Source organism: Dermacentor silvarum, chromosome 1 (genome assembly GCF_013339745.2).
Source record: "Dermacentor silvarum isolate Dsil-2018 chromosome 1, BIME_Dsil_1.4, whole genome shotgun sequence".
Lineage (NCBI taxonomy): Eukaryota > Metazoa > Arthropoda > Arachnida > Ixodida > Ixodidae > Dermacentor > Dermacentor silvarum.
Window position 1 is genome coordinate 193144917 of NC_051154.1, and position 12634 is coordinate 193157550.

A 12634-nucleotide genomic window follows, 5' to 3' on the forward strand; every position below is an offset into this window, starting at 1 on the left:
AATCTTGTGTACAGCCCAGTGCCTCCTTCATAACGCCGTTTGAAGCATGTCGAGTGTTTCATTGGTGGTTGTTCCAAGGAGGAATCAAAATCTTTAGGAGATTCGCTGTTTGATACGAACAGAGGTCATATTTGTCAAGAAGAGTGCGACAATAGTTGGGACAACTCTCACCACAAGCCTATACCACATTTTATGGTGACATCGACTTGGCTACTGATTTGTGAAGTGCCTCCGGAGGGTACACCCATCTAGCGGGAGAACACAACAATACAATTACAAAGAATTCCGTGTGGCCTTTTTTTTTCCCCTCACACAATAGAGCACAGTCGATTTCAGACCGGCCTTCGGCAGAGGCTTGCCTAGCAATCAGATGTCTTACTTGTTAAAAACCGCCTGCGCTGATTTCCTTATTCATTACTGCAGAATACTGAGCAACACTATAAAGTGGTGTACAGCATTGTTCATGTGCTCTACAAAGCACATAAAGGCCCCAGCACCAGTTCCAGGTGCACAACTAGACCAGTTTGCTTGCACAGAAAAGCTGATTGAAAACAGCAAAGTATGAGGAGGCTTGTGCATGCTCCCCACCCTGACAACCATTGGTTCGAGAGCCTAAAGAATGTAGTAAAAAAAAAGGAACCAGCTGTTTGCTGCAATGCGTAAAAAGAAATGCTCCCTGCACAATAGGCGCTTACTCGTTTTTCTCATTTGTGAAGACATGGCTTTCCTACATAGCCATGGGCCCATCTATGTAGGAAATCATGCTACCAGGACATCATGGTACAAGCTAATATTCACGCCACTAAATCTGCATATTTTTTTTCATGGTCTACCTTACAGAAGTTGGGAACTAGGAACAAGGCGCATATTTTGTATATTTCAGATTTTTTTTACTTTCAGTATTTATATTAAAATTTGTAAATTATTACTTTCATTCATGCTTTTTGAAGTGCTTTTTTGAAGTTATGTAAGAATTCTCAAAAACTTCTTGAGCAATTATTTCTGCTTTATCCATTAAGACCAATAATCAGGATACAGTTTTATATATCATGGCATGCATTGCAACTAATATGTCTTGAAATAAAACGTTAAACAACATCCAGCACCGAAACTGAGCACATTTCTAGCGATAAGGAAAGGCCCCTCACGAGGCCACGTAGCAAATTTTGGTTATACACTGGAAGTTGTTGCATGTCCTCTGAGGAATGTTCTACTGCAAAAATTTTTCATATTGGTTCATTAATTGCAGAGATATAAATATTTGAAGTGCCGCAAACCCACGATTTCAGGAGGCGAGCGTCACCGCCAGCATAGACACTCTCTCCACTTGCCCCGTCTAGCCTCCACAAGCGAAATTCCTTCCCTGCGTTATCCCATACAGGAACCAGAGGATCATGTGACGAGTACATCACGGGCCCCACCTTCTTTATTATTTTTAATAGCACGGGCATCGAGTGACACTCTTGTTTCTTGCGCAGCACTTCCGGTTCACCTCCTGAGTCGACCAGGAGTAAAATTCAGAAAAAATATTTTTAACATAGTACAGTACAAAATTCATGGGTTTCATTATAGAGATGATATCAGAGCATAAGTTTAGTTACAAGTTGAGTTACTGATGTATCTGTAATAATTAGATTGAATTAGAAATCACTGATTACCGCACACCAATTGTTGTGAAGTCCGAGGGCCCGAGTGGCTACGAAGGTTCTATGGCTGGTGTGATGCCAGGTGCCGGGAGAAGGAGAGGTCCAGACAGATGAGAAAAGTGTTTTATATACAAATGTACATTATAGTTTAAAACGGGCTCCATGATGATCGGAGATTACTACATGCTAAGTCCTTGCATGTCCAAGCATCTACATCTCCGAGCGTTTGCATGTCCGAGCATTTTCACAACCATCAAGCTCCGCTTTTTATGCAGTTAATTTCCCCCTTTCACTCATTAAGGAAATTCACTGCAGTTCTTCTCGACCAATCACAAACTTCGACCAGTTCGCAATATCCCGCTCATGATGCGGCACCGTTCCACCGGGCTCCGCCTCCAATGTTGCTTGATCGCCCCCGCATACCAGGCAACGAGTGGCAACTTGGGAACCAAACATAGATGATGTTCCCACGGAAATGCTCGATGTTGGCCCCTTGCAAGAATTAGTGGCCTCTCCGTGACAGTCAGCTTGATGGGGTTCGGAGACTGGCCTTTGCGGAAGCTACCGTTTCCAGGGAGGGCGGCGGCTGTTGTCATCTTGGAAGGGAGCTCCTGGTTTACGCATCACAGTCAGCGCCGGGCCTCATCGTAGTCCGGGCGGGCGCTGGTGCTACACGGAAACACGCCAAAAGTGATGTTGCCGTTTTAGCGACGCACGAGGCCAATGACGCATTGCAGCCTGGTGTCCCAGAATTCGTCTCGCTCATCAGCTCTGGGCGGTTGAACAGCCAAAGATATGAAACAGAATTGCTCGTTCTTTAGACCCAGGTGAAGCTGATTTAGTCGCCAGCTCCCTTATCTCGAGAAAACGACAAAGCGTTCCACACCTGCAAGTCTGCCGGTGAAGCATCCTTTGTCCCGAGGAACCGCTAGGCACAACACAATGCACAGGACACCAACACCGAAGTGCGAATGCCACTAAGAGACACCTAAGTCAAAGATTAGAGTCGCCTACCGTTTTTCCCCTCTCTCTCACACACGTTTTTGCTGAGTGGCGCATTTCTGGTGATGGTCTCACACGCGAGCTATTGCGTTTGTCTCGTTTCGCGCAGTGGACGATTTTGCGCGCTCTGCACGAGAACACCTGATTAGCGGTATAAGTCAGTGCCACAAACCCGAGCACTGAGGCAGGCGTAAGAAGATGAAAGAGCATGATCGCAGCGCTGTAACATGGTAGAAAATGACACAGTTTCGTTCTTTGCGCATGCGACTACACGACGTGGAAACAAGCAGACGAAATGGAAGTAGTACATCTCTGTTGCTATGGTACGAAGTAAAAACAAAAACACGCAGACGTTCAGTTTTATCATTTCTCTAAACTTTAATTTGTCTATTGAAACAATAGATTAAACAAAGAACTGATGTTGCCTTGAATAATTCTCGAAGTCACGTGTCACTGTGAGTGTTGTCACAGCAGTAGCGCACCCAGGATGTTTGCCAGGGGGGGAGGGTTTGACAGTTTGCCAATACCATCTAAACAGCACTAATTTCAATTTCTTCACGGGATATTGTCAAAAAATTCGCTTTTTGCGGGTGTGCAGACGATTGCGCGTCTTACATTTTAGTTGCAGTACTCAGATGCGTAAGGAAAGAAAAGGGGTTAAACAAAAGTGGGGGTTAAGTCGGCCTCAGAATGGGGGGTTACAACCCCTGAAACCCCCCCTCCCGTCGGTGCGCCACTGTGTCACAGCACTGCCATGTGCATAGGCGCTTGTGCGATTGACGTCGACTCTCCGGCTGGGAGCACAGCACCCGTGAGGAGAAAAGCAAACGGTGTTCGGTTGAAAATTTAAGCTCTTTCCGCTGCACGTGGGGATGTAATACTAAGCAGGCACGATCTTTAGCGTGCATTGTATGCACTGCACTTGTCAGCTAAAAATGGCCATACCTGGTGAGGGGCCCTTTAAAGCAAGCTGAGCTGTTGTACACTCTAATTTAGCTCATGAGATATTGTCATTCATTTTTGTGTTTGAACATTCTATAAGCAGTACTATATATAATGTATATTATTGTCTAAGGGCTGCACACCTGAATTTGAGCCTAAATATTTCAGAATAAAATTATTCGTGTATGGGCCGCACCCCCCTTTTCCCAAGCATGCACTTCATCAGCAGTGTCTGCGCAGCGGCATCTTTGTTTTGTATGTCATATTGTGGAGAGCTTGTTGACTTAACCATTAGCATCGTCATGAAGTTCATTCAGAGGTCTTTGCTTGCTTTTTACCATGTGTTAATAATTGCCTCCCTCTTTTTCCTTGCACACATTTCAGAATCTACACACATGATAAAGGAACATGTGCCGATGGTGCAAATAGACTGTGAGGTCATGAGTACCAAGATCATGTACGTCAAAGAATCGGTCATTCCACCCCACTTGAGGCAGCAGCATCCCCGCAATGCTACTCAGCCAAAGGCCACTGGAACTAATGTAAATGTTGCTGCAGTGCAGATGAACGTGACAAGGCAAGAACCAAGTTCCTACCCACGAAATATGTCCAACCACTCAAGACACCAGCGTTTGCCACTACGAAACCATACTCGGCGAAATGGCCAGTAGTACCGTCGGACTGTTGTGAAGTGGCGTTTGGCATCTTAACTTATTTGCACGGCTCACCGAATGCAACTGTGCTGGCCAAGACAATGCAAACTTTCTCGCTTGGTGCTTGCACACAAACTCCGTGTGTCCTGCTCAAGCTTGTGTGCTTGAAGAACAACATGGAGAAAAAAGGAATTGTGTGTTCGCGCAATGTGTGCATGACTGAAAATATGGGCTGCATAACAGTGAGGTAGAGAATTGGGGTGCTGTGATTTGCGACTTTAATAGTGTTGACAGTTGCATGCCTTGCATAGCTTGCCTATGGGGTTCCTGCTTTTTGTCATTTTTTTCTTGCCATTTCTTTCTTCCATTGAAGTATATTGAACCCTCTTGCTTCACAAGCATATGTATGTCAATGGCTTGACACAACACAGAACCTTGCTGCATCAACCCACTGACAGCTTACATTACTGGCTGCAGTGTGCGAGTTACACACATTGCAGTTGAATGTCATTTGATATGTTTGCACTTAAGGTCAAACTTCACGTCAATTATTTCATGGAATTTGTTGATGTGGCAAATTTTGCCTAACCTGCTGCAATCCCCATTTTGCAAGGCATGCTGGTCTATATTTCCAATTGATATTTCGGTACCTATTTCATAGTTTGTTCTGTTTACATTAATATATCATGGAGGCCTTGCCTTTGCCTAAGACTTTGACCAGACCATGTACAGCATGAAAAACTGTACTTGCTAAGCAAGCATGAGGTGCACACATTCATTGGGATTAAACGTAATTCACTATATTAAACCGTATTCTCATTTTATAGACGTATGTGGGAAATAGTCAGTTTCTGGTATTTAATCTTCTACTATTTCTGTTTATTAAGCAGGCAAATGAAAGCTGTTGCTACGAGATAAAAAGTAATTTAATTTGTTGAGTTGTCTTTGTACAGGCAGGCAGCTAGCTATGTACAAAGCAGTGGACTATAATTGTGTTATCTGTGCTGAAATGTGACGCGATAAAACCAGTTTCTAGCTCTAAAAGTATGAAATTTGGTTGTATTGCCATCATGCAGCATTGTTATCATATTGCCTAAATGCGGGTGATGTGATTTATTGTCTGTGTTGTGTGTAAGCGATGCATACTTTGAGAACACATTCCAGGATGACGCTCCTTTGTTGAAGGATTGTTGTTCTATAGCAATATGTGACATATATAATTTCAAAGCCTTGCCAGCCAGTGCTTTCAGTTTGTGGTGCCTGGGAACGCAAATACTTTGAGTACATATAGTAATCAGTGGATTGTCATGCTGCATTACTCAGCAGTGGTTGATTAATGCAACTGCTGCTTAGTTCCTTGTCGTTGTTCTTCATTCAGTGTTAACCCCTGGTGGCAACACTGATGCCTCCCAAGAAGGCAGAAATCTCGAAAAACAGATTATGTACATATGTAGATATTTCTATTTCCACTGGCATTTGAGGCAGTTCTTTTCCCCCGGTTTGGTGTAATATGTTGCCTTAGAGGCTGTAAACTCATTATTTCCTCACTCAATTTGTGTACATGCTACAGAATTTGAGAACATTGTAGAATGATTTTCACCATGGAGACCAAGAGTGTGTTTAAATGTGGCATTATGACACTATACTTTGGTCAATTTATTGTGCTTTTAAGAATATATATATATATATATATATATATAGATAGATAGATAGATAGATAGATATACATGCGCACACAGTTATATATGTATACATCAAAGTGTTCATATACAAAACGCTCTTTGCTGTTGCTTGAATAATATTTGTGAAGTTTCCACACGACCAAGAAAGAGTATCAAGAAAATTGAAATGCAGTCATTGGTGTTTGCTAAATCCTGGCTTCTGTGAAGCTTTAAATATTAATCATAATTTAATAGTAGTAGCTATAGGAAAATTTATTACCAGTGAGGCTGTGGTAGTGTGCTGAATTTGTCATATGTGTGCCTGTGTGTGCTTTGTAAATGTTTGTGTGTGTTCATTTGGTGGGTTTTGTTATGGCTGAGGTAGCACACGAAGAGCATATTCATTTGCAGTTATGTAACGCATATGCAGGCAGTGTTACTGTGTTTTAAGACCTTGTTGTCTTGCACTTATCCTACTGCACCTTCACTGGAAAACAAAAGTAGTATGGTCCTTGTCACTGCTAATGTAAACAGATGTTTTGAGTGCAAGGGCAGTTTTTATATAAGATTTGTAAAAGAAAAATATTACATGATTTGATTGTAGCGCAGTTATTGTGAATTCTTGTATAGAGTTGGCTTGCCCAAGTTAGCATGTACTTCATATGCAAAAACATTAATTCTTCATTTATCAAAGGCTCATTTCATGAAATTAGCATTGTGTTGTTCTGCCCATGCTTTGAAACTGTGCATCATAGGTTAAAATGACAACAGTGTGTGCGCTGTGTATTCTTCATTTGATCCCTGATGTTATTGCAGCCGACATTTAGTGCTGTGACTGGGTATATCTACACTCGTCCTGAGACTCCTGTGCTTTGAGATTGCACTAAATGTGAAACATGAACTTGGCATTTGCTCTTTTTTTTTTTTTTTTCATATTTCGTCATACTCTGCCATGTATGTACTTCAGGTTCACTGTGGTATTTATTCTTTGGCACTTGATTTATTTTGTGTGCTCATGCATGTGCAATGATATTTCCTAGTCCTGTGCTGTATGAAACTATTTCTGCACACAAAATAAAGTTGCGTACCTTAGTACACAAAGCTTGTCATTCATTTTTGTGTACCTGCGGAAGAAATGCTTCTCTATACAAAACTCCACAGTAATGGAGCAGGAATGAAATAGTACTCCATGAATGTAGCATTTTTTTGTCAGTGATGATTTCTCTTTCGACACCATTGTACTGAGTATTTGCGGTGTTTCGTACTTGTATTGTTTACTAGAAGACTTGGCACCCCTCACAAGGGTGTGCCCTCACCTCATGCATTGATTCTCATGCAGGTGAGGAGCTTTGTTGGTAAATTTGTGATGGTGAAGGAGGGTGGAAATGATGTGAAATGAGGGAGGGCAATTCAGAAATGAAGGCTAAGGAGGACATAAGGCATGTACTGTTTCATTCTGGTGTAAAAGATAGCACTTCAGTATGGGCGCTGTAACATGGGAATGGCTGAGCAGAAGGTTTGAGAAAGACACACTTTTAAAGCAAAGCTCTTTTTTCTTTTTTGTAAACCATTCCAAACTTTGCTGAGCCTGGTTGCTGCTGCTGGATGATAATGATCATGCTGCCACCGCCGCCGCTGCTTTGCCGAAATGCTCTCACACAAGATTGCATTTATATAATGAATTGGCTTAGATATAGCCATCTGTACTACTACTACAGACGTGCAAGTTACCAGCTCTGTTCTTGGTGGAATTATGCAACAAAACAACAAACTGTTCCAAAATATTCTCGCTGAAACAAATGTATGTGCTTCATTCTTTATTAAAGTGAAATTTACCATGCCTTCTTATCCAGCCGGGTGGCTTGGCACGTCTGCTCAGTCGGCTTCTTGCCAAGTAAAGTGGGGCGATTCTGGATATAGGGCAGTAAAAACTGGGGCTGATCCCAAGATCGTGTAATGAAAACGGCGTATCCCAGCAACAGTGTAATCTGTACGTGCTTACATGGGTCACGCGATGCGGGTGTCTGCTTCTTTCCGGGCAGGCATGTAATCGCTACGAGTATGCTGTGAAACAGCAGTATACTACAGTTTATAAGCCCTGTGGTCATGCAAGTATACTGTCTGCATGCTTTATTGGTGACTTCCACCTACAGATTACGTGTTTATCACATGCAATCTTTATGGTAGAAGTGCAATGAAAAAGTTCCAAGACTGAGTCTCCTTCAGTATGAATGAATGAAAAGCTTTATTTATCCCTCTTTAAAGGGAAGGGGGCAATGGGATAGAGGGTGGAGGAGGAACTACTTGAAGTAGGCAACAAGATGCCTCCCCCCTCCCTCCCCCATCTTGTTCCTGGTCAAGTGAGTGCCCTCCCCCCCCCCCCCCCCCCCCCCCCAGAAAAAAAAAATTCCAGGCTATGCCACTGCTCGAAGCACTCTTCTCAAAACTTGACAAAATGTTGTGCAATTCATGGTGGAACTCAACAGGTTCAGACTGGCAGCCCTCCAACTTGTACTGCAGCCCTGCAAACAGAAGTTGTAAGAGGCCCAACCAGTGCACAGTGTGGGTGAGAGTTGCTGTAGAAAAATTCACCAGTTTCTTGCACTCTGCAAGCAGGCGCATTGTTGTTGGGAGCTATGGTCCCCAGGTGTGCCATAGCTCATCTTTTGTGCAGAATGGGCACATTACACCTCTCGGAACATTTTATTAAAATAGTACTGACACGAACATTTGGTGTCCCCATTTTCTAGCTTTTTTAGGTTGCTGTCGACTCCATAGTTGCGGCACCTCAAGTGAAGATTTACAGCACCTTTTGTCCTTTTGTACGACCTGCCCAAGACGCTGCGCAGCGCAGGCTCAGATGTCCGAAAGCAGATCTAGGTGGTGGGGTGTGGTGGTCGAAGAGCATTCAATGACATTTGGCATTCAGCTGAAAGCTGCTCAACTGGCCCTTCCGATTGTTCACTTCTCTTGGAAACACAGGGGCTGCTCACTCCCCTATTGTCCCGTCGAGTACTGAATGGACTCGTCTTTAGGCACCACAGCCACAGTGTGTGTGTAAGCGTCAGTGGTATCTGGTACTACGAGACTGCCACAATAGGTTTAGGTGACGAAATGGATAACCTTTTTTCATGTCCGAAGTCGCGCTGCTCTGGCGTGCATTTTGAAATGGTCGCATTAAAAGCTATAGATAACGTAATTACAGTGCCATTTATAATAATGTAATGGAGACAGGACAAAAAATTTGTCAGTACTCTTTAATAATTTCATTATAGCGTAGTATGCCATAAACTCGTGGTGCAGAGCCCTTCAAACTCTGGCCAAAAAGTGAGGATTCCCTTGGTTTCACCCTTGGCTGCGAGGTTTCACCTCTAGTCAGTGCTGGTGCCAGGATTTTTTGGTTTTAGAGGCGGAGCATGATTCTCCATTTTCATTGCGGTTGCTGGAGGGAACTTGGTCACTTTCCACTCCTGGTGGTAGGAGCAGGAGGAGATATTGGGGGTTGGCCATACCCCTTTAGAGCTGACCCTGCCTTGGTTCTGCCTGTGTTGCACAATATATAAGTATTATGCACGGCCGCTGTTAAACTACATACAGACAAAGCACCGAAAAAGCAACCGCTTATAGGGCAAGACCAGATATAACACGGCATTTTCTGACTCCCGTTTACCCTGCAATAAAGCAATTTATGTGCATTAGAGAACCACACAGCGGACGCGCTTCTCAACGGGGTGCGCCGGCAGCGGAAGGGAGAGTGACGAGGGATAATGCGGAGAATGCGGAGCAAACGAACCAGCGGCATAAAAAAAAAAAAACGCTCTCCACGTGTTTTCTTTTTTTTTTTGCGAGAGCATTAAATGGCTCATTAAGGTGACAAAGCCCGCGGCGTCAGTAGCAACGAAATTAACGGCACCCAACTTCCCTTTGGCTGCGACGCAAATTCACGAGCTTGCCTCGACGGAGCAGAGCGGGCAAAAGGTAACACCAGCTGCGCGATAGCACACGAGGTGTTGCTTAAAGGGAGAAGGCATCGCCACGACGCCACGTCACCATCGCTCTCGCCCTTGGAGGCCAGCGCACAGTCCGTATCTTTCACCCCCTGCTGCACGCACCTGCCGGCCTTGGTGGCCGCTGCTGCTTCCTCGGTTCTCGTCGCGCAGGACCTTGGTGGCATATGCGGCGTTGCACCGCAGGCTGCTGCTGCTTAATTGCTGGCTCAGGCAGTACGTAACGCTATGGCATATAACTCACTGCGCAAAACTCTGAGGATCGCTCAGCGCATTCAATTGACATTAATGCTTTCACATTCACAACTCACAAGAAGTGCTTAGGTGTCCTCGTATTTTTTTTCCTTCTTTGTATTCGCTTCATAAGTTATGAGTAAGAGGCGCTCTGTGGAAGCACGGCGGAAGCTGAGGACATGCGCGAGTTGGCCATTGTTTTCTAGAACATTTAGAAGGAAACTCCCTAAGTGACGGAGACTTTGTATTTGATGCATAAAATACATGTATTAGTCTGATATAGGAGTTTAAGCTTGCCGATAAGTCTCTATTTATTAGCTGCGCTTTCTGGTCTAGTATAGTATTAGCGGCTGGGTCTTGCATATTTTTGCTGCAAGTTTGTATCGAAACTATATAGAGTGTACTAGAACATGGTTCATTGTCTAGTACACTCTAATCAAAACTAAATGACATTTGGTTTTGATGGGACTCGTCACTGGATCATTAATGCTGTAGAAAGAACAAAATAACTTTAAAATAATAATAAATATTTGTAGTTTAAATTGGTACAGCCAGTGAAGAGCAGTGCATTTAGCTTTTCTCGAAGGTTAGAAATCAGTCATACCTTTATGTCTTAATTGAACCACGATCCACTTGGTGGCCCAAATTTTGCTTGCATATTTAGCATGTGAGAGAGACTGCACATAATGGTAGATATATGCCATTGAAGTGAATTGTCATAATGTGTCCGTGTATGAGCAATCTTCAAAATTTTGTGTTCTACGACAGCATTAATCGTTTTTGTATTATTGAGCCAAATTTTGAATGGGCTATTTAACTTATGTTACCTTCTCTCGCAAGAAGAGAACTGTACGTGTTGCTGTGCATTGTTGTGAAGTCCGAGGATCCGAGCGGCCATGATGGTCCTATGGGTGGTGTCGTGTCAAGTGCCGGGAGAAGGACACATCCAGAGAGTTGAGAAAAGCGTTTTATATATACAAATGTACATATTTTCAAACAAGGGCTCCATGATTATCGAAGCTTACTACATGCTAAGTCGTTGCATGTCCGAGCGCGTTTACATGCCTCAGGGTCTACATGGTCGAGCCTTGCTCACAACACTCAAGCTCCGCTTTTATGCAGTTAATTTCCCCCTTTCACTCGATGAGGGAATTCACTGCAGTTCTTCTTGGCCAATCACAAACTTTGACCATTTCGCAATATCCCACCCATGATATGTGTCCTCGTTCAGCCGGGCTCCGCCTCCAATGTTGCCTCATCGCCCTCGCGGGCACACCAGGCAACGGGTGGCAACTGGGGAATCAAACATCAACGTGGTTCCCACGGGAAACCTCGACGTTGGCCCCTTTCAAGTATTAGTGGCCTCTCCGTGACGGTCAGTTTGACAGGGTCCGGATACTGGCCTTCGCGGAAGCCACTGTTTCCAGGGAAGGCGGCGGCTGCTGGGCTCCTGGCCTGCACGTTACAGTCGGCGCCGAGCCTCGTCATAGTTAGTCTGGGTGGGCGCTGGTGCTTCCCGGAAACACTCCAAAAGAGACGTTGTCGTCTTAGCGCCACACGAGGCCGATGACTCATTGCATCCTGTGGTTCCAGAACTCGTCTCACCCATCAGCTCCGGGCAGCCGAATGGCTGAAGATATGACATAATTGCTCATTTGTTCGCCCCAGGTGACGCTGAATTAGTCGTCAGCTCCTTGGCCTCGAGAAAAGACGAAGCGTCCCAGGTGAAAATTTCCTGCTGGTTTCCTGCTGGTTTTTTTACTGGTTCCAGTAGTACTGGTTTATTAGCACATTCCCAGCAGCTACTGGAACCAGCAGCTACTGAGATCAGTAGGTGATGGAACCAGCAGGTGATGGAACCAGTAGCTGAAACCGGTAGCTGCTGGTTCCAGCACAGGGTTGCAGGCAGTCGGCTGACTTGTTACTCACCGATGTGGAGAAAATTTCCAGGCAACAAGCTGATGCCCGCATGAACTTAAATGCATGTTTCGTACACTTTTCAACAAATTTAGGGTTGAGAAATATGAAATATTGATTGCTTCAGCTTGGCCTCTGGAGGTAAAATTTTTGTATAATGAAGGAAAGAGTGCACTGATGTACAGCATAAGGTCTAATATGTACATTTGAACATTACTGTTTAGTTGTATTTCACGCCACGTCCTTCCCTAAATGGATTCGTGCACCAAGTTGAAAAGCAGTAAGTTCTGTAGCTAGAAACAGCAGATCCTAACTCCAAGAGTGAATGCTTTAACTAGTTAGTTCGAGTCCAAACAAAACCATTGAGAGCATTGTTGGAACCAGTTCAAACCAACTGAAAACCAGCAGGTTACTTGCTGGTTCCAGGAGGAAACCAGTATCCTGCTCGAACCAGTACAGAAAACTAGTAAGCATTCTGCTGGAACCAGCAGCAAGCCTGCACGCAGTCTGCCAAGACCAACCGAAAACCAGTAAGCACCCTGCTGGAACCAGTACAACCAGCAGGAAACCAG

General features: G+C 44.2%; 1 protein-coding gene across 1 annotated transcript in view; it reads left to right on the plus strand.

Moving 5' to 3' along the window:
• Window positions 1-7005, plus strand: part of LOC119436577 (cyclic AMP-dependent transcription factor ATF-6 alpha-like) — a 126862-nt gene extending 119857 nt beyond the window's left edge. The window contains exon 13 of the mRNA XM_037703462.2: window positions 3975-7005. Coding sequence (XP_037559390.1) covers window positions 3975-4261 — 287 coding nt within the window. The 3' untranslated portion in view covers window positions 4262-7005. The remainder of the gene's footprint in view (window positions 1-3974) is intronic.
• Window positions 7006-12634: the final 5629 nt, after the last annotated feature.